The 20,881-nt window shown below is 43.2% G+C and overlaps 2 protein-coding genes across 5 annotated transcripts in view; both read left to right on the top strand.

Moving 5' to 3' along the window:
• The window catches only part of LOC117510929 (tyrosine-protein kinase yes-like), a 141,140-nt gene extending 139,619 nt beyond the window's left edge, over nt 1-1,521 (top strand). For both annotated transcript variants that reach the window (XM_034170855.1, XM_034170861.1), the window contains exon 12: nt 943-1,521. In XM_034170855.1, coding sequence (XP_034026746.1) covers nt 943-1,151 — 209 coding nt within the window. In that variant the 3' untranslated portion in view covers nt 1,152-1,521. The remainder of the gene's footprint in view (nt 1-942) is intronic.
• A 7,896-nt stretch (nt 1,522-9,417) lies between these two features.
• Nucleotides 9,418-20,881, top strand: enosf1 (enolase superfamily member 1). 3 transcript variants are annotated; one of them, XM_034170873.1, is made up of 15 exons: nt 9,418-9,640; nt 9,718-9,820; nt 11,646-11,761; nt 12,308-12,394; nt 12,491-12,517; nt 12,598-12,670; nt 12,756-12,794; nt 12,898-12,980; nt 13,050-13,172; nt 13,244-13,378; nt 13,456-13,497; nt 13,585-13,714; nt 19,537-19,636; nt 19,719-19,800; nt 19,918-20,881. In XM_034170873.1, exons 1-15 carry the CDS (start codon nt 9,560-9,562, stop codon nt 20,008-20,010), a joined length of 1,314 nt encoding a protein of 437 aa, XP_034026764.1. In that variant the 5' UTR covers nt 9,418-9,559; the 3' UTR covers nt 20,011-20,881. The 3 variants fall into 3 exon arrangements, with proteins under 3 accessions (XP_034026764.1, XP_034026772.1, XP_034026776.1); XM_034170881.1 differs by lacking the exon at nt 9,418-9,640 and adding an exon at nt 11,145-11,276; XM_034170885.1 differs by lacking the exons at nt 9,418-9,640; nt 9,718-9,820; nt 11,646-11,761; ... (1 more) ...; nt 12,491-12,517; nt 12,598-12,670 and having other exon boundaries at nt 12,873-12,980.

Raw genomic sequence — 20,881 nt, 5'->3', positions numbered from 1 at the left:
CAGCTATAACAGACACACTGAGCCCTTATTTAAGAAGGTTAAACGTCATCTTTTTTAAGTCCTAATAATTATGAAATGACTGACTCTGTAGTGTATGTAGTGTAATAAAAATGGATGTAACTTTTAGTTTTTTCTGATTATGTTATGAAGTTGTCAATAAAATGTATCTATCTATCACAACATCAGGTGGCAGTAAAAGACATTTGCAGCAGTAACAGCACCACCTAGTCTATACTGAAGTATGATGGGAATGACAGATTATAATAAATTATGAGAATGCACGGCAAATTCAAGGCAAAACTGGAAAGAAAGTGTAATAAAAACATGCTGACATTTGTTTGCAATAATCAAGAAGCAATGCTTTCACAAAACTATACTGGATTTATGGTTTTTGGCGGGGGGGTTGCCCGAGCCCTATTTTTGGCATCAAAACGGGGCCCGTTGCACCTGAACCATAATAGCTGGCACAAATGTGTTGGCAGATTTGGAATCTGTGAATGTTTTTGCCCTAGACAACATCTTCAGATAATTTTCAATGGCCTACCTTGATGAAATATGGACAAAAAAAACAATAGCAGTGCTCAGTGACAATGCATTGAATGGCATACATGGAAGCTGGACGGATTCATACTCGCTAGGCGAAAGCGATCTGTGATATACCGCAAAATGTGAGCAATTAAGGGGATTTGTGAAAGAGCCATGATGTGTGTCCGTAACTACAAAGGATATGGGAAGATCAAGAGCATAGAGATGATGTGTGAGGTGAGCAGATCCAGAGAACATTGAGGACAAAAAATGGGACCTCCACGCTTAGTATATAGAGATTACCTGCTCATCATTAGACAGACTACATTCATTGATCATCCATTGTGTTGTTCTGCATTCTGTGATTGTATTTGTAATTTATTTTCTGTGACTGTCTCCGCCCCTACTCATCTTCAGGCATGGTGAACCGGGAGGTGCTAGAGCAGGTGGAGCGGGGCTACCGCATGCCCTGCCCTCAAGGTTGTCCCGAGTCTCTTCACGAGATGATGAAGCTCTGCTGGAAGAAGGAGCCAGATGAGAGACCCACGTTTGAGTACATCCAGTCTTTCCTGGAGGATTATTTCACCGCCACGGAGCCGCAGTACCAGCCTGGAGAAAACCTATAGCCTGCTGGCTCTCTGCCTGACCCTGATAACAGACTACAGGGCTCCATCACAGATGGAGAGGACAAGAATGATTCAACTTTAGAACGTTGACTGGGAGGCTGGCTCACCAGTTGTAGAAACCACTACATCCACTGTCTGTTCTTAACTTTTTAAGGTCTTAATTAGGTCTTCATGGTTCCATTAGATTCCAAAGAACTGAGTTAGTCCATGTCCAAATTTCATTTAGTGTCACGGGGGTAGGTCAGTGAGATAAGGAGTTGGGCTACCCATATGTAGATCTGGGTTTGATTCCTGGTCACACTGCCTGTCTGTGTTGAGACACTTCATCTGCATTCTCAGTCCACCTATCTGTAAATGCCTTGGCTGGGGAAGTAACGTGCGATGGATTGGTGTCCCATGCAGGAGGAGGTGTAGACTGTCATCTGCTTCACAGTATAGAATCCAGGGACAAACATGCACCAACGGGCTTCAGGGCCTGTATAGAACTTACTTCTTCCTCTTGATTAGAGGTCTTAATGGTTCCATTTGTTTCTACAGAACTTGGGTCCATGTCAATTTAGGTCTAAATTTAATTTAGTGCCATGGGGTTCAATTTATGTCCAGTTGTACTTTCTTAAGTTTTGGGTTTGTTTGGAGACATAAATCATTTTCAGTTGGACCTGATCGATCAAGTGTAATAAGGAGGTGGGCTGCCAATATGTAGACCTGGGCTTGACTCCCGGTCAGGCTTCCCATTTGTCTTTGGACAAGACACTTCATCTTCATTGCCTCAGTCCACCCAGCAGTAAATGGGTACCAGCCTTTGATGGAAATAACCTGTGATAGACTGGGTTCCCCTCCAGGGGGAGCTGTAGACTTTCATCCACTTCATGCTGCATATCCAGAGATGAGCAATGACCCCAACAGGCCTCAGGGCCTACAAACGAATTACTGTTTTTCTTTTGGGTCTGGTTGGATACAAGGACCTGCGAGCGACTGTGATCATGTAGTAGGAGGAAAAGTTATTGTGAGGCAAAGAATGTAAACAAGGAAGAGTGCAGAAAACAAGTGATTGTGTGTCTTGTGTTTGTTCTCTAAAACTTAGCTTCTTTCCAGGTCAGTCACATTTTGGTTCTTGTCTAATTAATTCAGACATTCTCATTAGATTCAGGTCCACGTTCTGGGTTTTGGGTTATATGCCTATTTTGGACTCATGAAGACTTGTGTTCTACCATCCTTCCTAATTTTGTTCTCATTTATGGTACAAGCAAACCTGAGGTGTGCGAACACGTTAGCTTTGTCATGTGGGTTTTATCACCTTTTGCAAAGACACCCATTACATTTTTTTTTGTTGTTTGTTTATTTGTTTTGTTCATTGAGGAAAACTTGAGTTTGGTTGTGGAGACGTGCAAGAAATTATGTATCATTTATGGTTTGAGTTAAAATGCACTAACTGCAATACACACAATATAAATTAGCAATGGTAATAGTGCATCTTTAAAAGTACATAGCAAATTGTTAGAAAATGGCGGGATGACTACTGCATTTTTATGAGTCAGTGTACAGATCACCAACTCCACTCTGTATTCTGGGAGATATTTTTAAGTTTTGCATCAAACAATTTAAGAATGACTGAGTGAGGAAACATGTTCCATCCAGTGACTCTCTCAGTGGTTCAGTAGTTGTTTGACAGTAATTATCGTTAAAGCTACAGTATGTAGGAATTAAGGGTGTTTGTGTTGTGTGAAAGTGTAGTGACACGGACCCACAACAGGGGGCGTAAATGAACGGTCAATGGAAATAAAGAGTAACACTTTTAATGTTGTGAAATGTGCACAACGGATACAGATACAATTCAATACTACAGTCAATTAGTATAGTTGGTGTTGTGTGGGCAGGCTCGAGGATAGGAGACGCCTGTCCAGATAAGAGTCTGGACCCACACGATTTCCATTGCCAACGGATCTGGAACACACCGGAGCCGCCAAGTCCCGAGTCACCAGGTGACCACCGTCTCCAGCTGTCAGATCGGGTACTGCTGGCAGGAAGCAGAAACAGTCAAGGGTGGGTGTGTGCACACACCCAGCAAACAGTCAGCAGAGTTCTGATAGTGAAGGGAGAAAAACACCACCTCCCACTTCTCACAATATCACAGTCGTGCAGATCCTGATTTCACTTAACAGCTGAGGAGTGGAAACGCCAACTCCTCCTGACCAGCTGCAAGTGTACTGAAACGTCTGCAAACTCAGAATATAAAGTACAGCTTTTCGAGCTTAGCAGCAAAGTACGTTGCAACAATAAGCTTAGCTGAAACAGACAAAAACGGCTGAGAGTTTACCTGAGTATCTCAGAAGATTTCTCGGCAGGGGTGTGGTGTCTGCTCCAGGCTTTTATGGATGGCTAGATGAGATGATGAAGGACAGCTGTCAGGGTCCCTCGCGGTGAACTGCGCCCTCTGGTGCCTGAAGCCCGTCTACAGGCAGAGCACCCTCTTCAAGCGGCCCACACAACAGGACACCCCCGTCAACGGGCGCCTCCTGGCGCCCGACCAGGCTTGTTGGGGTGTCGGGCGTATAAGTCGGTCAGGAGGGCCGGGTCCAGAATGAAGCTCCGCTTCACCCAGGAGCGTTCTTCGGGTCCGTACCCCTCCCAGTCCACCAGATACTGGAACCCCCGGCCCCGTCGACGTACGTCCAGAAGCCTGCGGATGGTCCACGCAGGCTCACCATCGATGATCCGGGCAGGGGGCGGCGCTGGTCCGGGAGTGCAGAGGGTGGAGGTGTGATACGGCTTAATCCGGGACACATGAAAGACTGGATGGATCCGCAGTGAAGCTGGCAACCGCAGCTTCACTGCGGCTGGACTGAGGATTTTGATGATAGGAAAAGGTCCGATGTATCTGTCCTTCAGTTTATGGGAGTCCACCTGCAGAGGGATGTCCTTAGTTGACAGCCAAATTCCTGCCCGGGCTGGTATGCAGGGGCCGGGGAACGCCGGCGGTCTGCATGGTCCTTAGCCCTCGTCCGGGCTGTCAGAAGGGCAGAGCGGACAGTGCGCCATACTCGACGGCATCTCCTGAGGTGGGCCTGGACCGAGGGGACCTCAACCTCTCCCCCCACGGCTGGAAACAATGGGGGCTGGTACCCCAAACACGCCTCAAAGGGGGAGAGGCCGGTGGCAGACGAGACCTGACTGTTATGGGCGTACTCGATCCAGGTCCACTATCGTCAGGATGGTCATCATACCCTGGGACGCAGGGAGACCCGTGACGACGTCCAGGCTTATGTGGGACCAGGGGCGACGAGGCACCGGCAGCGGCTGGAGGAGTCCTTGGGCCTTCTTATGATCAGCCTTGCCCCTGGCACAGGTGGTGCAGGCCTGGACGTACTCCCGGACGTCGGTCTCCATCGACGCCCACCAGAAGCGCGGCCGGACCACTGCCACGGTTCTACGCACCCCTGGGTGACAGGAGAGCTTCGAACCGTGACAGAAGTCCAAGACCTCAGCCCTGGCCTCCGGTGGGACGTACAGCCGGTTCTTAGGTCCATCTCCGGGGTCCGGGTGTCGTGTCAGGGCCTCCCGGACGGTCTTCTCCACGTCCCAGGTGAGGGTTGCGATGACAGTGGACTCGGGGATGATGGTGTCCGGTGGATCCGACAGCTCTGGCCTGACTTCCTCTTCATGCACCCGGGACAGCGCATTGGACCGTTGGTTTTTAGTCCCGGGGTGATACATGATCTGGAAGTCAAACCGACCAAAGAACAGTGACCAACGGGTTTGCCTGGAGTTCAGACGCTTGGCGGTCCGGATGTATTCCAGGTTCCGATGGTCCGTGAAAACCGTGAAGGGAACCGAGGCTCCCTCCAAAGGTGTCTCCACTCCTCAAGAGCCTCTTTCACCGCCAGAAGTTCCCGATTGCCGACGTGATAGTTCCTTTCAGCCGGGGTCAACCTGCAGGAATAGTAGGCACAAGGATGGAGTACCTTATCGGACTCCCCACTCTGTGCCTGAAGCCCGTCTACAGGCAGAGCGCCCTCTGGTGTTGGCCAGCAGTACCTCCTCTTCGGGCAGCCCACACAACAGTTTGTTACTATAAATTGAATGTTGCATTCATAACTATCTGATTATTTGTGTATAATTGCCTGCAGCAATGAATCTATGTCTTTTCATAAGCTTTGAATGAGCCCTTCATATCTCCATGGGAACAGGCTCCTTCATGTTGCACCGCCATGTTGCTACAGTAGCCCAAAAGGAACATCTAGCTATGAAGCAAGATGCGTCTGTGTGTGTATGTGGCTTGCATGTCTCTCTGTCAGATTGACCTCAGCTTTCTGATGTGGCTTGTGCATGGCATGATGATGGGCATACTTTAATATGAATTAATTTTCAAAACCTTTATTTTGAAGTCATTATTATTGGCACAAGGTGGAACGTTCTCACACACCAGCTTCAACAAAGATCACTGACAAAGACGAGTCACTCTCTAGATGCCTATCTCTAACATGTAAATGCGGGTGAGACGGAAGAAAGAAATTAAAGAAATTAATAGTACACAAACACTCTGAGAGATATGAGAGCCACAGATGCACAGAAAGACACACAGATGCTTCTTGCTTTGTTATAAGGCAGAACGTTCTCACACGCCAGCTTTGACAAAGATCTTCAACAAAGCTCCCACATTTCTTTAGGAATACATACGAGGTCTGTCAATAAAGTAACAGTCCTTTTTATTTTTTTCAAAAACTATATGGATTTCATTCATATGTTTTTAGGTCAGACATGCTTGAACCCTCATGCGCATGCGTGAATTTTTCCACGCCTGTCGGTGACGTCATTCGCCTGTGAGCACGCCTTGGGAAGGAGTGGTCCCGCCCCCTCGTCGGATTTTCATTGTCTGGAAATGGCGGAATGAAAAGGACTTTTTTTCCATCAGAATTTTTTCAGAAGCTGTTAGAGACTGGTACCTGGAAACCATTCGAAAAATTTATCTGGCTTTTGGTGAAAATTTTACGGGCTTCACAGAGAATAAGGTCTGTTAGTACAGCTTTAAGGACCCCTTTAAGGACGCTCAGTGCGCCGCGCTCCGAGCTGCGACAACGCGGCACAAGCCACCGGACCATTTCTAAATGGATGGCTCTGTGGATACGAAACCGTTGGTTGCTCTTTCTCTGGTTATCACAAGAGCTGGACATCAGCCATTTTCGGGCAGATTTCACTTTTAACGAGATTTTGTCATGGAAAGCCACGCGGAGGCTTCGCGCGTCACGACCGATTCGCTTTGGAAGCGAAACAAAGGAACACCTCCATTACGGCGTGTCAGAGGACAAGTTTGGACATGTCTATCTCGGCTTTCAGTGCTTACCAGTCCAGTAAGTATCAGTGAAATTGTGGAGAGCTGGACATGTCCAAACTTGTCCTCTGACATGCCGAAACGGAGGTGTTCCTTTGTCTCGCTTCCAAAGCGAATCGGTCGTGACGCGCGAAGCCTCCGCGCGGCTTTCCATGACAAAATCTCTTGTTAAAAGTGAAATCTGCCGGAAAATGGCTGATGTCCAGCTCTTGTGATAACCAGAGAAAGAACACACGACGGTCTCGTATCCACAGAGCCATCCGTTTAGAAATGGTCCGGTGTCTTGTGCCACGTCGCCGGAGCGCGGCGCGCCGAGCGTCCTTAAAGGGGTCCTTAAAGCTGTACTAACAGACCATATTCTCTGTGAAGCCCGTAAAATTTTCACCGAAAGCCAGATAAATTTTGCGAATGGTTTCCAGGTACCAGTCTCTAACAGCTTCTGAAAAAATTCTGATGGAAAAAAGTCCTTTTCATTCCGCCATTTCCAGACAATGAAAATCCGACAAGGGGGCGGGACCCCTCCTTCCCAAGGCGTGCTCACAGGCGAATGACGTCACCGACAGGCGTGGAAAAACTCACGCATGCGCACGAGGGTTCAAGCATGTCTGACGTAAAAACATATGAATGAAATCCATATAGTTTTTGAAAAAAAAAAGGAATGTTACTTTATTGACAGACCTCGTACTTCCTACGGGCACTGCACTAGTACAGCATAAAGCAATCGGCATCCTCACCACTAGAGGACACTAACTCCTACACACTGTAGCTTTAAATCACATATCTTAAAGGCAATAACATTTCACTCACAGTGCAAAATTTTTTTTCTTACTAATGGAAACAAATACTTGAGCTAAACCATGACTCTGTCTGTTGAACTTTTCCAGTCTTTTCTAATGTTACGAAATTAAACAGTATGTACCTCGAATAATTTATTATCATATAATTTTTATTTGTGTCACATAGTTTCACATACCATTCCTGCCCATCACTGTTGAGAAACCTGGGCTCAGACTTTTGTTACATTATAATGAGGTCGTAATTCAATAATCCCCTCACTGTGATCCCTGCTCAGATGAGCTCAATATAATGTGTCACCTGCTGTCACCTGATACAACAACAAAAGAAACGGCTAAAACAGCAATCAAACTCATGGACCTGTGGATTCTTGCCAAGTGAGAATATCACTTCATTTGTGCAGTGATGTATGGTGTTTATAGAAGGGATTAAATGCTGGGAGAGGGGAAAAAAATCACACTACAAATACAGTTTTTCTTCTAAAATGTGACTGTTGAAGATGCTGAGATTGTTTCACGTGTGATTTCACTTTAAAATATCAACTGTGGCTTGTATGAGACTTTTTATTAATATTTTGGGGTTTTTTTACATTAACTTTCTCTTTTTATCTGAACAGTGTTTTAATAACTCCACTTAATGACTGATATTGTAAAGAAGGGCTTTGTATATTATTTAAAAAATCCTCATTTTATAAGATGATCAAAATGGCAATTACATATTATATTTGGGAGGGCTCACCAGGATGGAAACTCTTAGGGGCAATTTGTACAATAAAGATGTGCTTTTTACAGTGTCTGTTCTTTTCACACCATTTTCACATCATGTTTGGCCTTGATCACTTGTCAGAGCCTTAGAGGATCTACTTTGCATGTTTTTATTGTGCTTTATCAAAGATTTGTGGTAAAAGCATGGACGTCCATTACTGCCAATTAAAAGACAACTCCTTTCTATTTTTCTAATAATTACAAGATGTGTAGAGTATATGGCTATTATTTCAACCTTAAAGTTTCACAAAAAAAAAAAGAAAATCAAGAGATAGTCCATTATGTCAAACAGTAATAATCATTTATGGGAAAAATTCTAATTATGAAATGCTAAGCCATATTTCCAAGACAATCATGATTGTGAGATTTACCAGATGCAAAATCAGTAAATGTAAGATGCATAATTATCTGTATTAGAAAGCCAGTCTTAATTATCACATGCTGTCATAATTCACAGGTCATACAGGCATGTCAGGATTTGTGTGTGTAAGATGTTTTTGGACTATATTTTCCTTGACCTTTTATAATAACTCCTTAGATATCTATCCAAATAATTTCCCATCAAGGTTGAAGGAAATCTGCTCAGTTGCTTTCAGTCAGGGTCGCCACAGCAGATCCAAGATGGAGCTGCATGTTGAATTGTTGCAAGTTTTAGGCAGGATGCCCTTCCTGACACAACTCCACATTACATGGAGAAATGTGGCAGGGGTGGTGTTTGAACCCGGAACCTTACGCATTGAAACCAGAAAACAGGTATGCTCAAGGTAATCATAAACAAAGAAAATAAGATAACCAAATACTAATAAAAATGCATTCTAAATAACGTTTTTTTAAGCGCTGGAGTGGCACCCTACCTAGCGTGCCACTCTCGTTGGAGCGTCATCTCTGCTATTTTGGCATTCGCCTAACTCAGCGCTGAAATGAGAAGATGCTGCTGCATGAGTGTGAGTATTGACTTACGATCATTTAAGCGTAAAAACACGAGATGCACAAGTTCTTGTGCCAAATATACTCCTGATGTTTTTGTTAACCGTGAAAATGCACTGTAATCGCAGGTCGGAACTACATTTTGCGCAGGAATTCATCAAGCGCGTCGGCCGCGGGCGCGTACTAACACAATACCCAGAAACTGGCTAGAAGTTCGGCCAAAACGAGAGCGTCCACTTTTAACTTGCCATTAGCTAAGCTGGTGGCGCTCGTGAGAGTGTGCGCTGAGCAGTGTGGCGAAAGTAGTCCGGCGAGCTCATTCTGCGAGTGCGAGCTATCCCACAATGCCAAAATACCAGAGATGTCGCTCCAATGAAAGCGGCACTCTGAGCAGGGTGGCAGGAAGTGTACCCCCCTCCTTCCCCCATTCAGAGGAAATGGTCTTTCCTGGTGTCTCGTGATCCGTCGGTCGTGGAAATTAATTACAGTATTGACATTCACAGCTTTCGACGGGTAAATGTATAAAAAGTTCATTTGAACTACTTTATAAATATATTGTTTTTCCTCGTGCGTTATTCAGCTTTAGGACCAAAATGCTGCCTAAAATCATTAATTTGACAGTTAAGGACGTGAGGTTTCCGACGTCTTTGGAGCACCACGGTTCAGACGCGATGGTGAGAAAGTTTGTGCCGCTTTCACGAGACTGCTGGTGTGGAGCTTTAATTAAAAGCTGTCCCTGTTTACACTATAGCACACTGATCCGGATTATTCAGCCGCATACGTCGTTGTGAACACAGACGTCGGCCTGAAAGGCTTTGGTCTGACTTTCACTTTGGGAAAAGGAACAGAGATCGGTAAGGCTTCTGCTGCATTCACGTACTTGCCACAGGCTCTGACTTTTGTGGGGGGTTTTTTTGTTTTTTGTTTTTTTTTTAACCTATATCACCGAAGGGAAAGCAGGTCCAGGAACTCTGTGTGTGTGTGTGTGTGTGTGTGTGTGTGTGTGTGTGTGTGTGTGTGTGTGTGTGTGTGTGTGTGTGTGTGTGTGAGAGAGAGAGAGAGAGAGTGTGTGTGCGTGCGCGCGCGCGCGTGTGTGAGAGAGATATTGTATCAAGGTGACACTTCCTCCACAAGCTCACCTCACTAGACACTAGACAAAATATAATTAAATGAAATATAAAATAAAATATAATCTATAATATTAAATAAATTATGACAGTAAAAGACTGTGTTTATCAGGCTTATCAAAGTCGTGATACTTTGCAATATTTTGACAAACACTGTGTGTATCAAAGCAAACATACACAAGGTCACCTCATCAAGACCTCAGTCTAGTGCTGCTTTAAACCAGCTTGTTGGGGCCAGGTCTCTTAAACTGTAAGCCGCCACAGCAAATCCAAAGTGGATCTGCATGTTGATTTGACACACCTCTTCTCATTTTTTGTATCACGGACTGGCAACTTGTCACACTTTGCACAGACCAGCTTAAGGGGCTAGTCTCACAGACAAATGTGTCTGAAGTCCTTCAAATGTTTTATAATGAGCTGTTTCTCCCCTAACCTTTGCTTTTAGATGGGAATATCAACATGTGCATCTTAGACGTGTGTTACTTGAATGTTTTATGTGAAACCCCAACTGTGTTCACTGTGAAAAGTCTTATTATTTTTATGTAATGGGACTCCTTTAAGGTCACTGCTTTTGCAAGGAAGGAAGACAATGTATCACAACATCAGTTTTAAACAATAAACATCAATTGAGCAAATCTGTTACACAATTAAACAATGGCGTAGTAATTGATTTATGACAACTGGACAAGAAGTTCACTTTTTAGGGATATTTGCAGACAGTTTTAACTGGATGGAGCAGACTTTGATTCACAATATTAACTTGGGAGTTTTCTGAAGCCCAAATGTTAAATCAGTTAATAATAAATCTGTAATGATTTGATGATAAAAGTTGCAGCCTAAGACAATACAATGCTGGATGATGGATGAAATATTAAATATGAAAATATAATCATTATGATAGTAAAAGACAGTATATTTATCAAATTATCTGGATTAACTGAATGCAGCCAGTGTGCCTGAACATGTTAGATCTCAGACGCTAAGTGGGTCCTTGTTAGTACTTGGACGGGAGACCTCTTTGGATGACCAGGGGCTGTGCATGTTTCTCCAGGTAGAACTGGAGTTGCATCAAGAAGGGCATCCGGCGTAAAACTTGTGCCACATCCCAATGCAGATCTGAGTTGTGATGACCCTGAACAAATGGGAGCAGCTGCAAGGCAAACACCGTCTGGATTTACCTGATGTAAGATCAGATGAATTATCTGGAACACTGTACTGGTTCTGTGTTTTTATTAAAAAAAAAAAAATCATGTGAGCAGTGCAGATATGGACTAGATCTTCACCAGGTTCATTTTAAAATAGTTAGATTGGCTCCAAGACAACATAAAGTAATTTTTAAAAATGCATTAGGAGAATCAAAGGCAACAAGAAAGACACTTTCAGCTACAAAGGATTTGTGGAAGGAGCACATGTTTAAGTGTCCCTGTCAAATATAAATCTGTTATTATTTTAACCGGAATCCAACTTTCAGTGGTTTGCATTAATTCCGTTTATTAAGAAAAAGAAAAATTAATCCTGATTTGATTGACTCTCCTTGGTGTGACTCCTGCAGTGGTCTGTGCTGTGGAGGCCCTGGCAGGACTGGTTGTGGGTAAATCCTTACAGGAGATTGTGGGTGACTTTCGTGGATTTTACCGCCTGTTGACCAGTGATGGACAGATGAGATGGGTACGTACGTTCAGTTCAAAAACAAGGAAGCATTCAGTCATATATTTGCCATCACAAATTACCTCTAAGAATTTTGAATTTGCTTATTTAAACTGGAATAACCACATCCAAAATGATTTTCTCTGAATTTGTCTGCAAATTTTGTGCATGGAGGTGACGTGTGTATAACAAACCGAAATGAAGTGGGTTGATTCATCAGCCTGCAGCCCGTCATATTTATTTGAGGTGCATAATCAGACTCAAAAGAACTAAAAACAAAATACAATTAAATGTCAGACTGAAGCCCCACCAACAGATCATGGTCCCTGTCCTCATCCAGTGGAAAGTGTCTTTTTTCCATCATGTCAAATTCATGTTTCACCACCAAACTGCTGATCAGCTGTGACTTGGAGGACAGTGACCTGATGTTAATAAAAACAATGGCAGGGGTTTGATATCTTTGTCACCTGATGGATTAATGCTAGAATTTTCTTCTTTTGAGTGTTTTGGGATGTGCTCTTGTAAGTTCCCTTCTACTTTGCGTCTAAGCTTTCTTGTTTGGCACAGTTGGGACCAGAGAAAGGAGTGATTCACCTGGCCACAGCTGCAGTCTTGAATGCTGTGTGGGACCTCTGGGCAAGAGCAGAGGGAAAGGTGTGGAAAAATGCTCTTTGATGAGGCATTATGAGAAGAATATTATTTGCTTTACATATACAAGACCTCATGATGCATAACTTTATTTTGCTGAAGCCACTGTGGAAACTGCTTGTAGACATGGTGAGTTACTTGAAATTTGCATCATGTACAAGCATATGTAATCACAATGAGAACCATCATGACTTCTGTGTTTGTTTCAGGACCCCAAGCAAGTCATTTCGTGCATTGACTTCCGATACATCACTGATGTGTTGACAGAGGAGGAAGCGCTACGTAAGCATTTGAGAGCATGTGTGGGTGTGAATGAGGCAGCTCTCAATGCCCCAGGATTTATTTATGCTTCTCTCTTCTCATTTAGGGATACTTCTGGAAGGACAAGAGGGCAAACAGCAGAGAGGTGAAAGTCCTAAAGAGTCCTTAATTACACAAGTAAATGGGACTATAGAGTGCAAACTTTTCCCCATTTATCATGCGGCCTGCCTGTTTCTTTCACCTTCTAGAGGATCAAATGCTGAAAGAGGGTTACCCTGCCTACACCACTTCCTGTGCTTGGCTCGGATACTCAGACCAGCAGCTCCAGCAGGTCTCTGTGCTGTAAGATCAATGTATAGCCACCCTGATCCTTTTAAATGATTGACTGCTGTTTCTGTAGCTCTGCACAGATGCCCTCAATAGTGGCTGGACCAAATTTAAGGTGAAAGTTGGTGCTGACTTTGAGGATGACATACGCAGGTGCAGCCTCATAAGGGAAATAATTGGACCAAATAATATCTTGGTGAGTTTGAATTTACCTGGAATGCTGTGTGTACTATGTAGTAACAGTAGAGTAACATGTTTTTGGGTTAGATGATTGATGCCAATCAGAGATGGGATGTACAGGAGGCTATCACTTGGGTGTCCAAACTAGCCAAATTCAAACCTCTGTGGATCGAGGAGCCCACGTGTCCGGATGATATTCTGGGTCATGCTGCTATATCTAAGGTAAAAACAGTGCAATACAAAAGCAGTATGCTCGCTCATCATGTCTGCATAAGATTGTAAAAGCTTCATTCTTGCAGGCCTTGGCTCCACTTGGTATTGGGGTGGCAACAGGGGAACAGGTCAGCTGAAGTTCATCCCACCATAGTGGTACATTTCGTTGGTGGGTGAAATGAGAATTTCAAGTGGTTTAACTGTTTTCTTTATAGTGTCACAACAGGGTGATGTTTAAGCAGTTCCTCCAGGCTTCAGCACTGCAGTTTGTACAAATAGACAGCTGTCGACTGGGCAGTGTCAACGAGAATCTGGCTGTCCTGCTGATGGCCAAAAAGTTCCAGGGTAAGATTGACGAGCAGAAATTTTTAGACCCTTATTAGTTCTCTGGTCATTTTGTGTCCAGTCCTGTTTCGAATCCTGGAGTTGTTCAGTTGGTATGACACCTCTAGAGACTAATTTCTGTACACCAGGTCCAGATGAATGACTTGAACAAGATACTTTCACACACATTAGAAGGCTGGAATTCTTGGTAAAAGTCTATTGTACCTGCATAAATGGTAAATGTCCACCATGTGGAGATATTGCTCCATTTCAAGAACCTTGGTACATAATGATGACCAATCTGTTGCTTGTAGTAATACTAATGAAGAAGTGCCCTGATTCCAGAATTTGGCATATCAGCAGAGATATAGTACATGTCAGGTCGGGTGAAGTACCATGAGCTGGGGCTGCATGGTGCTGTATCCAACACCCTATGGGACCACCTTGTTTCCTGATTGACAAACACGCAGAGAGTGGTCATCCCCAATTCCTGACAGTAGCTATCTATCTGCTGCAGTAAGACGATAGTTGACCATCAATTTGGCCTTTTCCATTTGCTGAGATCCTAACATTGAGTTATGTGCATGCTCAGGAAAGCATGCCACATAGCCATAGTGTCCTAACTGACATTACCTCACAATACAAGTAGTCTGCCTAATCTGGGTTTCCCCAAGTAACTGTGCATTTGACACAAAGTTACGGCAGTAGTACTCAAGGATTCGGGGAGAATGAATATAACAGACATCCAGTGATTGTCTTGGTTAGTATTCAGGTCTCACAACTATACAGTAACACCAGAAATTGTCTTGGTTAGTATTCAGGTCTCACAACTATACAGTAACACCAGAAACACATGGACTGTAGAGTTGGACCTGTGTCCTGTGAAAGTATTGGCATCACCATACATGTCGGTCCAGAGATCTCATGACTTCAATAGCTCTTCCCAGACATATCTCCACACTGTAGGGTAATCTCCCAGACATGAATGTTTCTCCCATAGTAAGTGAATATGAACCAGAGCACACCTGTAGCCATGCCACCAGTTTAGTTTAACAGAAAATCGCATGGGTTACGGAAACTATGGGGTACAAATGTTGCTAGACAGTACACATATCAGCAAAATGACCCTATCCATTAATTATTATTAATTCTACTTCGTTACGTAACACTAAGTAGACATGTCTACTGTAATTGCTTTGAAAATGTTAGTCAGTGATCCAAATAAAGCAGTTAGTTTCATGAAAATAAGTAAAAGCAACACATTGATCAAATATTTTTATGAGCATAATGAAGTCACAAGTGTGTAAGCAATGTTCAGGATGTAGAAACATAATGTGTTTTAGACATTTTTTATGGACGATACATTAGTACATATGTACAGAACTTTTTTTTTTTGCGTGCAAGTGCTTGGGGACATTCTGACATCATGATTGAAATCCAACTGCCAGGCTTCATGTTTTGTGGACTCCACCAAAGACACGTGCTGCAGTGTTAGGCCATAGCTATTGGATTTATTGGTTTACAGATTTTTCTGGGACTCGAGGGCCAGTGTCGGTCAAAAAAACAAACAAAAAACATGGTTTGAACCATGGTCAGTTAAAACACACACACACACACACAAACAAGTGAGTGTCATGATTGGGTATAAAATGAGCATCCCCAAAAGGCTCAGCCATTCACAAGCAAAGATGGGGCAAGGATCACCACTTTGTGAACAACTGCATGAAAAAATAGTCCAACAGTTTGAGAACGTTTGTCAACATTCAATTGCAAGGTATTTAGGGATTCCATCATCTACAGTCCATAATATAATCAGAAGATTCAGAGAATCTGGAGAACTTTCCGCACGTAAGCAGCAAGGCCAAAAACCAACATTGAATGCCCGTGACCTTCGATCCCTCAGGTGGCACTGCATTAAAAACCGATATCATTGTGTAAAGGATCTTACCGTGTGGGCTGAGGAACACTTCAGAAAACCATTGTCAGTTAACACAGTTCGTCGCTACATCTACAAGTGCAAATTAAAACTCTACCATGCAAATTGAAAGCCTTACATCAGCAACATCCAGAAACCCTGCTGCCTACTCTGGGCCTGAGCTCATTTGAAATGGACAGATGCAAAGTGGAAAAGTGTGCTGTGGACTGATGAGTCCACATTTCAAATTGTTTTTGGAAATCATGGACGTCATTTCCTCTGGACAAAAGAGAAAAAACACTATCCAGATTTTTACCAGTGCAAAGTTCAAAAGCCAGTACCTGTGATGGTATGGGGCTCTGATAGTGCCCATGGCATGGGCAACTTACACATCTGTGATGGCACCATAAATGCTGAAAGGTACATCCAGGTTTTGGAGCAACACATGCTGCCACCCAAGCAACGTCTTTTTCAGGGACGTCCCTGCTTATTTCAGCAAGACAATGCCAGGCCACATTCTGCACGTGTTACAACAGCATGGCTTCATAGTAAAAGAGTGCGGGTACTAGACTGGCCTGCCTGCAGTCCAGACCTGTTGCCCATTGAAAATGTGTGGTGCATTATGAAGCGCAAAATACGACAACGGAGACCCCAGACTGTTGAACAACTGAAGTCGTACATCAAGCAAGAATGGGAAAGAATTCCACCTACAAACTTCAACAATTAGTGTCCTCAGTTCCCAAATACTTATTGTTGTCAGAAGGAAAGGTGATATAACACAGTGGTAAACATACCACTGTCCCAGGGTCATTCCATGTCAATTCAACGAATATTTGAGGGGCCTCACACACTTTGTCTCAGATTTTCTTTAAATTTTAATAAAATATTCCCAGACGATTCAGAACCACAAATCTGAAGTTTGAGTCCTGTAGGCCAAGTAGTTTCTCAGATATGGCCAATTTAGTGTGCATGGGGTCTGCGGGTTTTTTTAGGCAAAAATTATGGCCGTCATTTCTGGAGCCATGTTCAAAGTAGAATATCTCAGCAAATAATGGACTTAGAGGCCTGAAATTTTCTGTGGCAGTTGTCATGGACACCCAGACTTGGACTATAGTCAAACAACAGACACTGACACTAAACTGAAGTTTATGTATGCTCAAACTATGGAAAATATTACATTGACTATTGCGAGCATCCATGATTGAGACACTGAAGCATACCATTACACTAAAAGAAGCCTTTCCATTTCTTGGCTCCTTAATGCCAGCTATGCTGGCTATGAAATATGTAAATTTGGCGTATCTATGGTAAACAGTTATTGCGGGAGATACCTCTGAAATCTGAAAAAAAAAAACATTTTATGGTTGAATTTTATTAGAAGAAAAGCTCATCTGGGCAGTAAATAAAACTCTTCAAACTGATTCCATTTTGAAGGTATTGATATCTATGTGTTATAAATATGGCCTTCGTTATGAAACTCCTTCCTGGTTAATTTAATCATCCAATTATGGCTGATTTGTGCCCTCGCAAATGTATTTCTAGTGCTGAAATGACAATTTCATTTTAATTGTGTGCACACATTGCATTCATATGATTCATGGCACACCCCAGAATGCTTGCACACAGATCTGCCAGGGGGATTCCCCAAGGTTTCCACAGTTACTAAAATTTAATGGTGGTCTCATGCACTCACTCATCTTCAACCGCTTACTCCAATTAAGGGTTGCAGGGGGCTGGAGTCTATTCCAGCAGTAATAGAGCACAAGGTGGGGTACACCCTGGACAGAACGCTAGTCTGTTGCAGCTAATGGGTTCTTCCATGGCCTAATATGTATCTCATGAAAATTTTATCAAAACCCGTACAGTAGTTTTGACATAATCCCACTAACAGACCGACAGACAAATAAATAAATAACGCTGATGATTTTATTACATCTTTGGCAGATGTAACAATAAGAATACTGACCTTTGCAGTTTTTGAATCAGGAAACATGGCCTTCACCAAATCTGTAAAATGATCTGCTACAGTAGGAGGAATATTGTGCTCCATGAGAAACTGGCAAAACATCACTTCTGCTGTAGTTGCATTAGATCTACTTGAAGGGTCTTTTATGTGACTTGCAAAATGTTCATCCATGGTCTTGTACATTCTGCTTCTTGCAACATTTTCCTTGTTTATTTTTCTGTTTTTTTTTTTGTTTGTTTGTTTTTCCCCTGTCTGCATATATAGTAATGGTAAGTGCCACACTGGCAGAACCATTTATGAACATTAATACACATATATGCAATTTATTCTTGCAAAACACAAGGTATGTAGTGCATGAGTGAATGTGGTGTGTGTGTGTGTGACCCCCATCCGCCCTTCCCTATCAGCCTACAACATCCTACTCAAAGCCAACTGACAGACAAAAACGAGAGATGAAGACAATAACTGATGTGAGACACAGAGGAGACGGGGCCCCAACCATACGACATACCATGACAAACAACCACACATGAACAAACAGTGACAGCAACAGTCTGTTGTCTAATTAGTGAGCATCCATACCCTAATCCAGAACACCGTAGTGTTAATCCTCTTAAGAGCACCCAAAAACCGAATTGTGGTGACGGCCACAAACACGCGACCATCCACACACAGAGACCCAGATCACAGCTAAATATCTGATCATTACTGTGGCTGGTGTGTTGGGCCAAGACAAGAGTACAGAACCTTACCATATGACATGGACCACTCCGGCACGTCAGAAGCCACGCAGCCGGCCGCGAGCGATGACGGAAGTGGGTCCAGGACGCCTTGTTTATTTATTTATTTATTTATATTCCTTGTTTATTTTTCAAGTCATAAAAAACAGGAAGCAGTCATTTTCACATCTTTCTGACAAGGAACACAGAAAGAGTACCCATTGTCATTCTTTGAGGCCAGGATCCAACCTTTATATGGCCCCTTGAGAGTTTCCCACTCCTTTAGATGTTTTCCTTGACCAATAATCTTTCTTGTCTTTGTTGGTTGTTCCATTTTACACACAAAGACTGGCTCAAAACACAAAATGTTTACAAATAACGCTTAATTTCTCTACTTGTTGGCTGAAAGCTTGAATTCTTTTCTTAACTGGAACGGACAGGAAATAAACTCAATTGTGCATGCGCAAAACCCTGTCTGTGAACACATTGCAAGGAGACGTTCAGACAAGGCCCAGCGTCTCATCTGGTACAAGGAAGTCACCGAGGAAATAAACAAAATATCACCCAGAAGTATAAAAACGAAGCATATCAATACTATTATAAAATTGAACCTCTATTTTTGCCTTTCCCTGTTCATATTTCACTGTACGCCTTACAGATTTAAAATAGCCAATTTCCAGTATAAATTACGGGTAAAACATACAGGTTGACAGGCATGAATCTGGTTCGTGCAACGACTCAGTGGCTGAACAGGATGTGTTCAGCGTGCGTGCACAACCGGACTGTGCATGAACAGCCGGTCCACACATAAAAATTAATTCCATTAGATGGAGTGGCTCCTCTGTGGCTGAACAGGGTGCACAAGCACCGTGATCCTTTGGAAGTGCTCCAATAAAAAATTCACTTTAATCCATGATGTAGGGTATCAGTTCAAGGTCACAAACCCAGGACATTGGGTCACTCCTGAGTCTTGAAGTTTATGGGTGGCACACTAAGCCGTCGGCAGTAAAAAGTTTTAAAAAGTGCCCAGGGCAATTTTTCAGTGAGTAGGTGATTTTTAGAGCAGTGGGTATTAGTAAACCAATAAATCCTATAACTATGGCCTTGTGTGTCTTTTTAGTGAGTCCCGTAGATGCTGTAACCTCCTCGCATGAAGTATCTTCTATGAAATAGCATCTCCTAGTGGCATGAAATGGTATATGCACTGAAGATTCCAAGTATACATATAAAACTTTCCCCCCAGTACCAGTGTGCCCTCATGCCGGAGGTGTTGGTCTGTGTGAACTCGTCCAGCATCTGATTCTGTTTGACTACATCTCTGTGTCTGCAAATCTGAGCAACAGGTAATAACAGGATTTAAAGAAAAAAAAAATCACTTGTGCCTGATTGCTTGTTTAGCATTTAATAAGTAAAATACTGTTTCAGAATGTGTGAATATGTGGACCATCTCCATGAGCACTTCACCAGTCCGGTGGTGATTCGCAATGCCCATTATATGCCCCCCAAGGTAAGATGATATACAAATGCAGAATATCGGTTACATGCCCTCTACATTATTCAGCCTAAACCTTATGGAGGAGATTTTCAAATTTTCAGTTTATCATCAGTGTTTGTCACTTTTCAGGATCCAGGCTATTCTTGTGAGATGGTGGAGTCATCTGTGCAGACACACCAGTACCCAGACGGAGATGTTTGGCAAAGGCACCTGAACAAATGAAAACTTATCTGGAAACATTTTGTGATTATATGACGTTTACTTCACACACACTTCCCTCCAATAAGAAAGTCTTTTCTGTCGCTTGTAGCACAGCTGACTGCTGCTTTCTGCAACAGCTGATGCGCTACTGTAAATGTAATGTACGGTAATTATTTTAGAGCAAGTAGATCAAAGGAGCTGGCCCAGCAGTATGTAGACCTGGGTTCGAATCCCATTCCTAACTGTCCGTGATCTTGGAAAAGACTGTGATTTGTTGTGGTCCACAGTACTGGCTTTGAGTGGGTGGACTAAATGTAATGTAAGCACTTTGAGCATCTGCTAGGTAAAGCACTACAGATGTACAAGTCTCATTGGATCTGCTAGCAACATCAGGAATACATATCTCTTCGCCTTCTTCCATGGGCAAGGTCATCTGTTGTTGAAGTAGGTGTTTCAAGAATAACAGCAATTATTACCCAATTACCCAGGCTAGCTACAGCACAGTGGTGTTGGACAGCAGTGGCATTTTCCATATGATTCGCAGCCATAAATGGTGAGTGAAGTCCCAGATATGGACATTTGGTTCTTCAGTGATGTTCTTAATATGGTGGCCAGTTCCCAGAAGGCAACTCGGGACACATTTTGGAGTCAGAATTAGTGGGTGCCACCACAGAGATAAGACTAAAGCTGTGCTGTTTGACAATTCAGTCGTCCATCACCAGTGGCTGACTGACATCACATTGTGGGGCCAACCTGCCATGCACACACATTCCATTTTCCCTGCAATTACATAAATATGTACAACCCCTGGCAAAAATTGTGGAATCACCGGCCTCAGAGGATGTTCATTCAGTTGTTTAATTTTGTAGAAAAAAAGCAGATCACAGACATG

Source organism: Thalassophryne amazonica, chromosome 1, assembly GCF_902500255.1.
Source record: "Thalassophryne amazonica chromosome 1, fThaAma1.1, whole genome shotgun sequence".
In the NCBI taxonomy this organism is placed as follows: domain Eukaryota; kingdom Metazoa; phylum Chordata; class Actinopteri; order Batrachoidiformes; family Batrachoididae; genus Thalassophryne; species Thalassophryne amazonica.
The sequence above is the reverse complement of the archived record's forward strand: the minus strand, read 5'-3'. Positions and strand labels throughout refer to the sequence as shown.

Excerpts from the sequence above, each read along its gene's own strand:
- enosf1 (XM_034170873.1), top strand. The coding sequence starts at position 9,560 with ATGCTGCCTAAAATCATTAATTTGACAGTTAAGGACGTGAGGTTTCCG. Across the intron at positions 12,395-12,490 it reads GGGCAAGAGCAGAGGGAAAG|CCACTGTGGAAACTGCTTGT; the intron begins GTGTGGAAAAAT and ends ATTTTGCTGAAG. Across the intron at positions 19,801-19,917 it reads CCCATTATATGCCCCCCAAG|GATCCAGGCTATTCTTGTGA; the intron begins GTAAGATGATAT and ends GTCACTTTTCAG.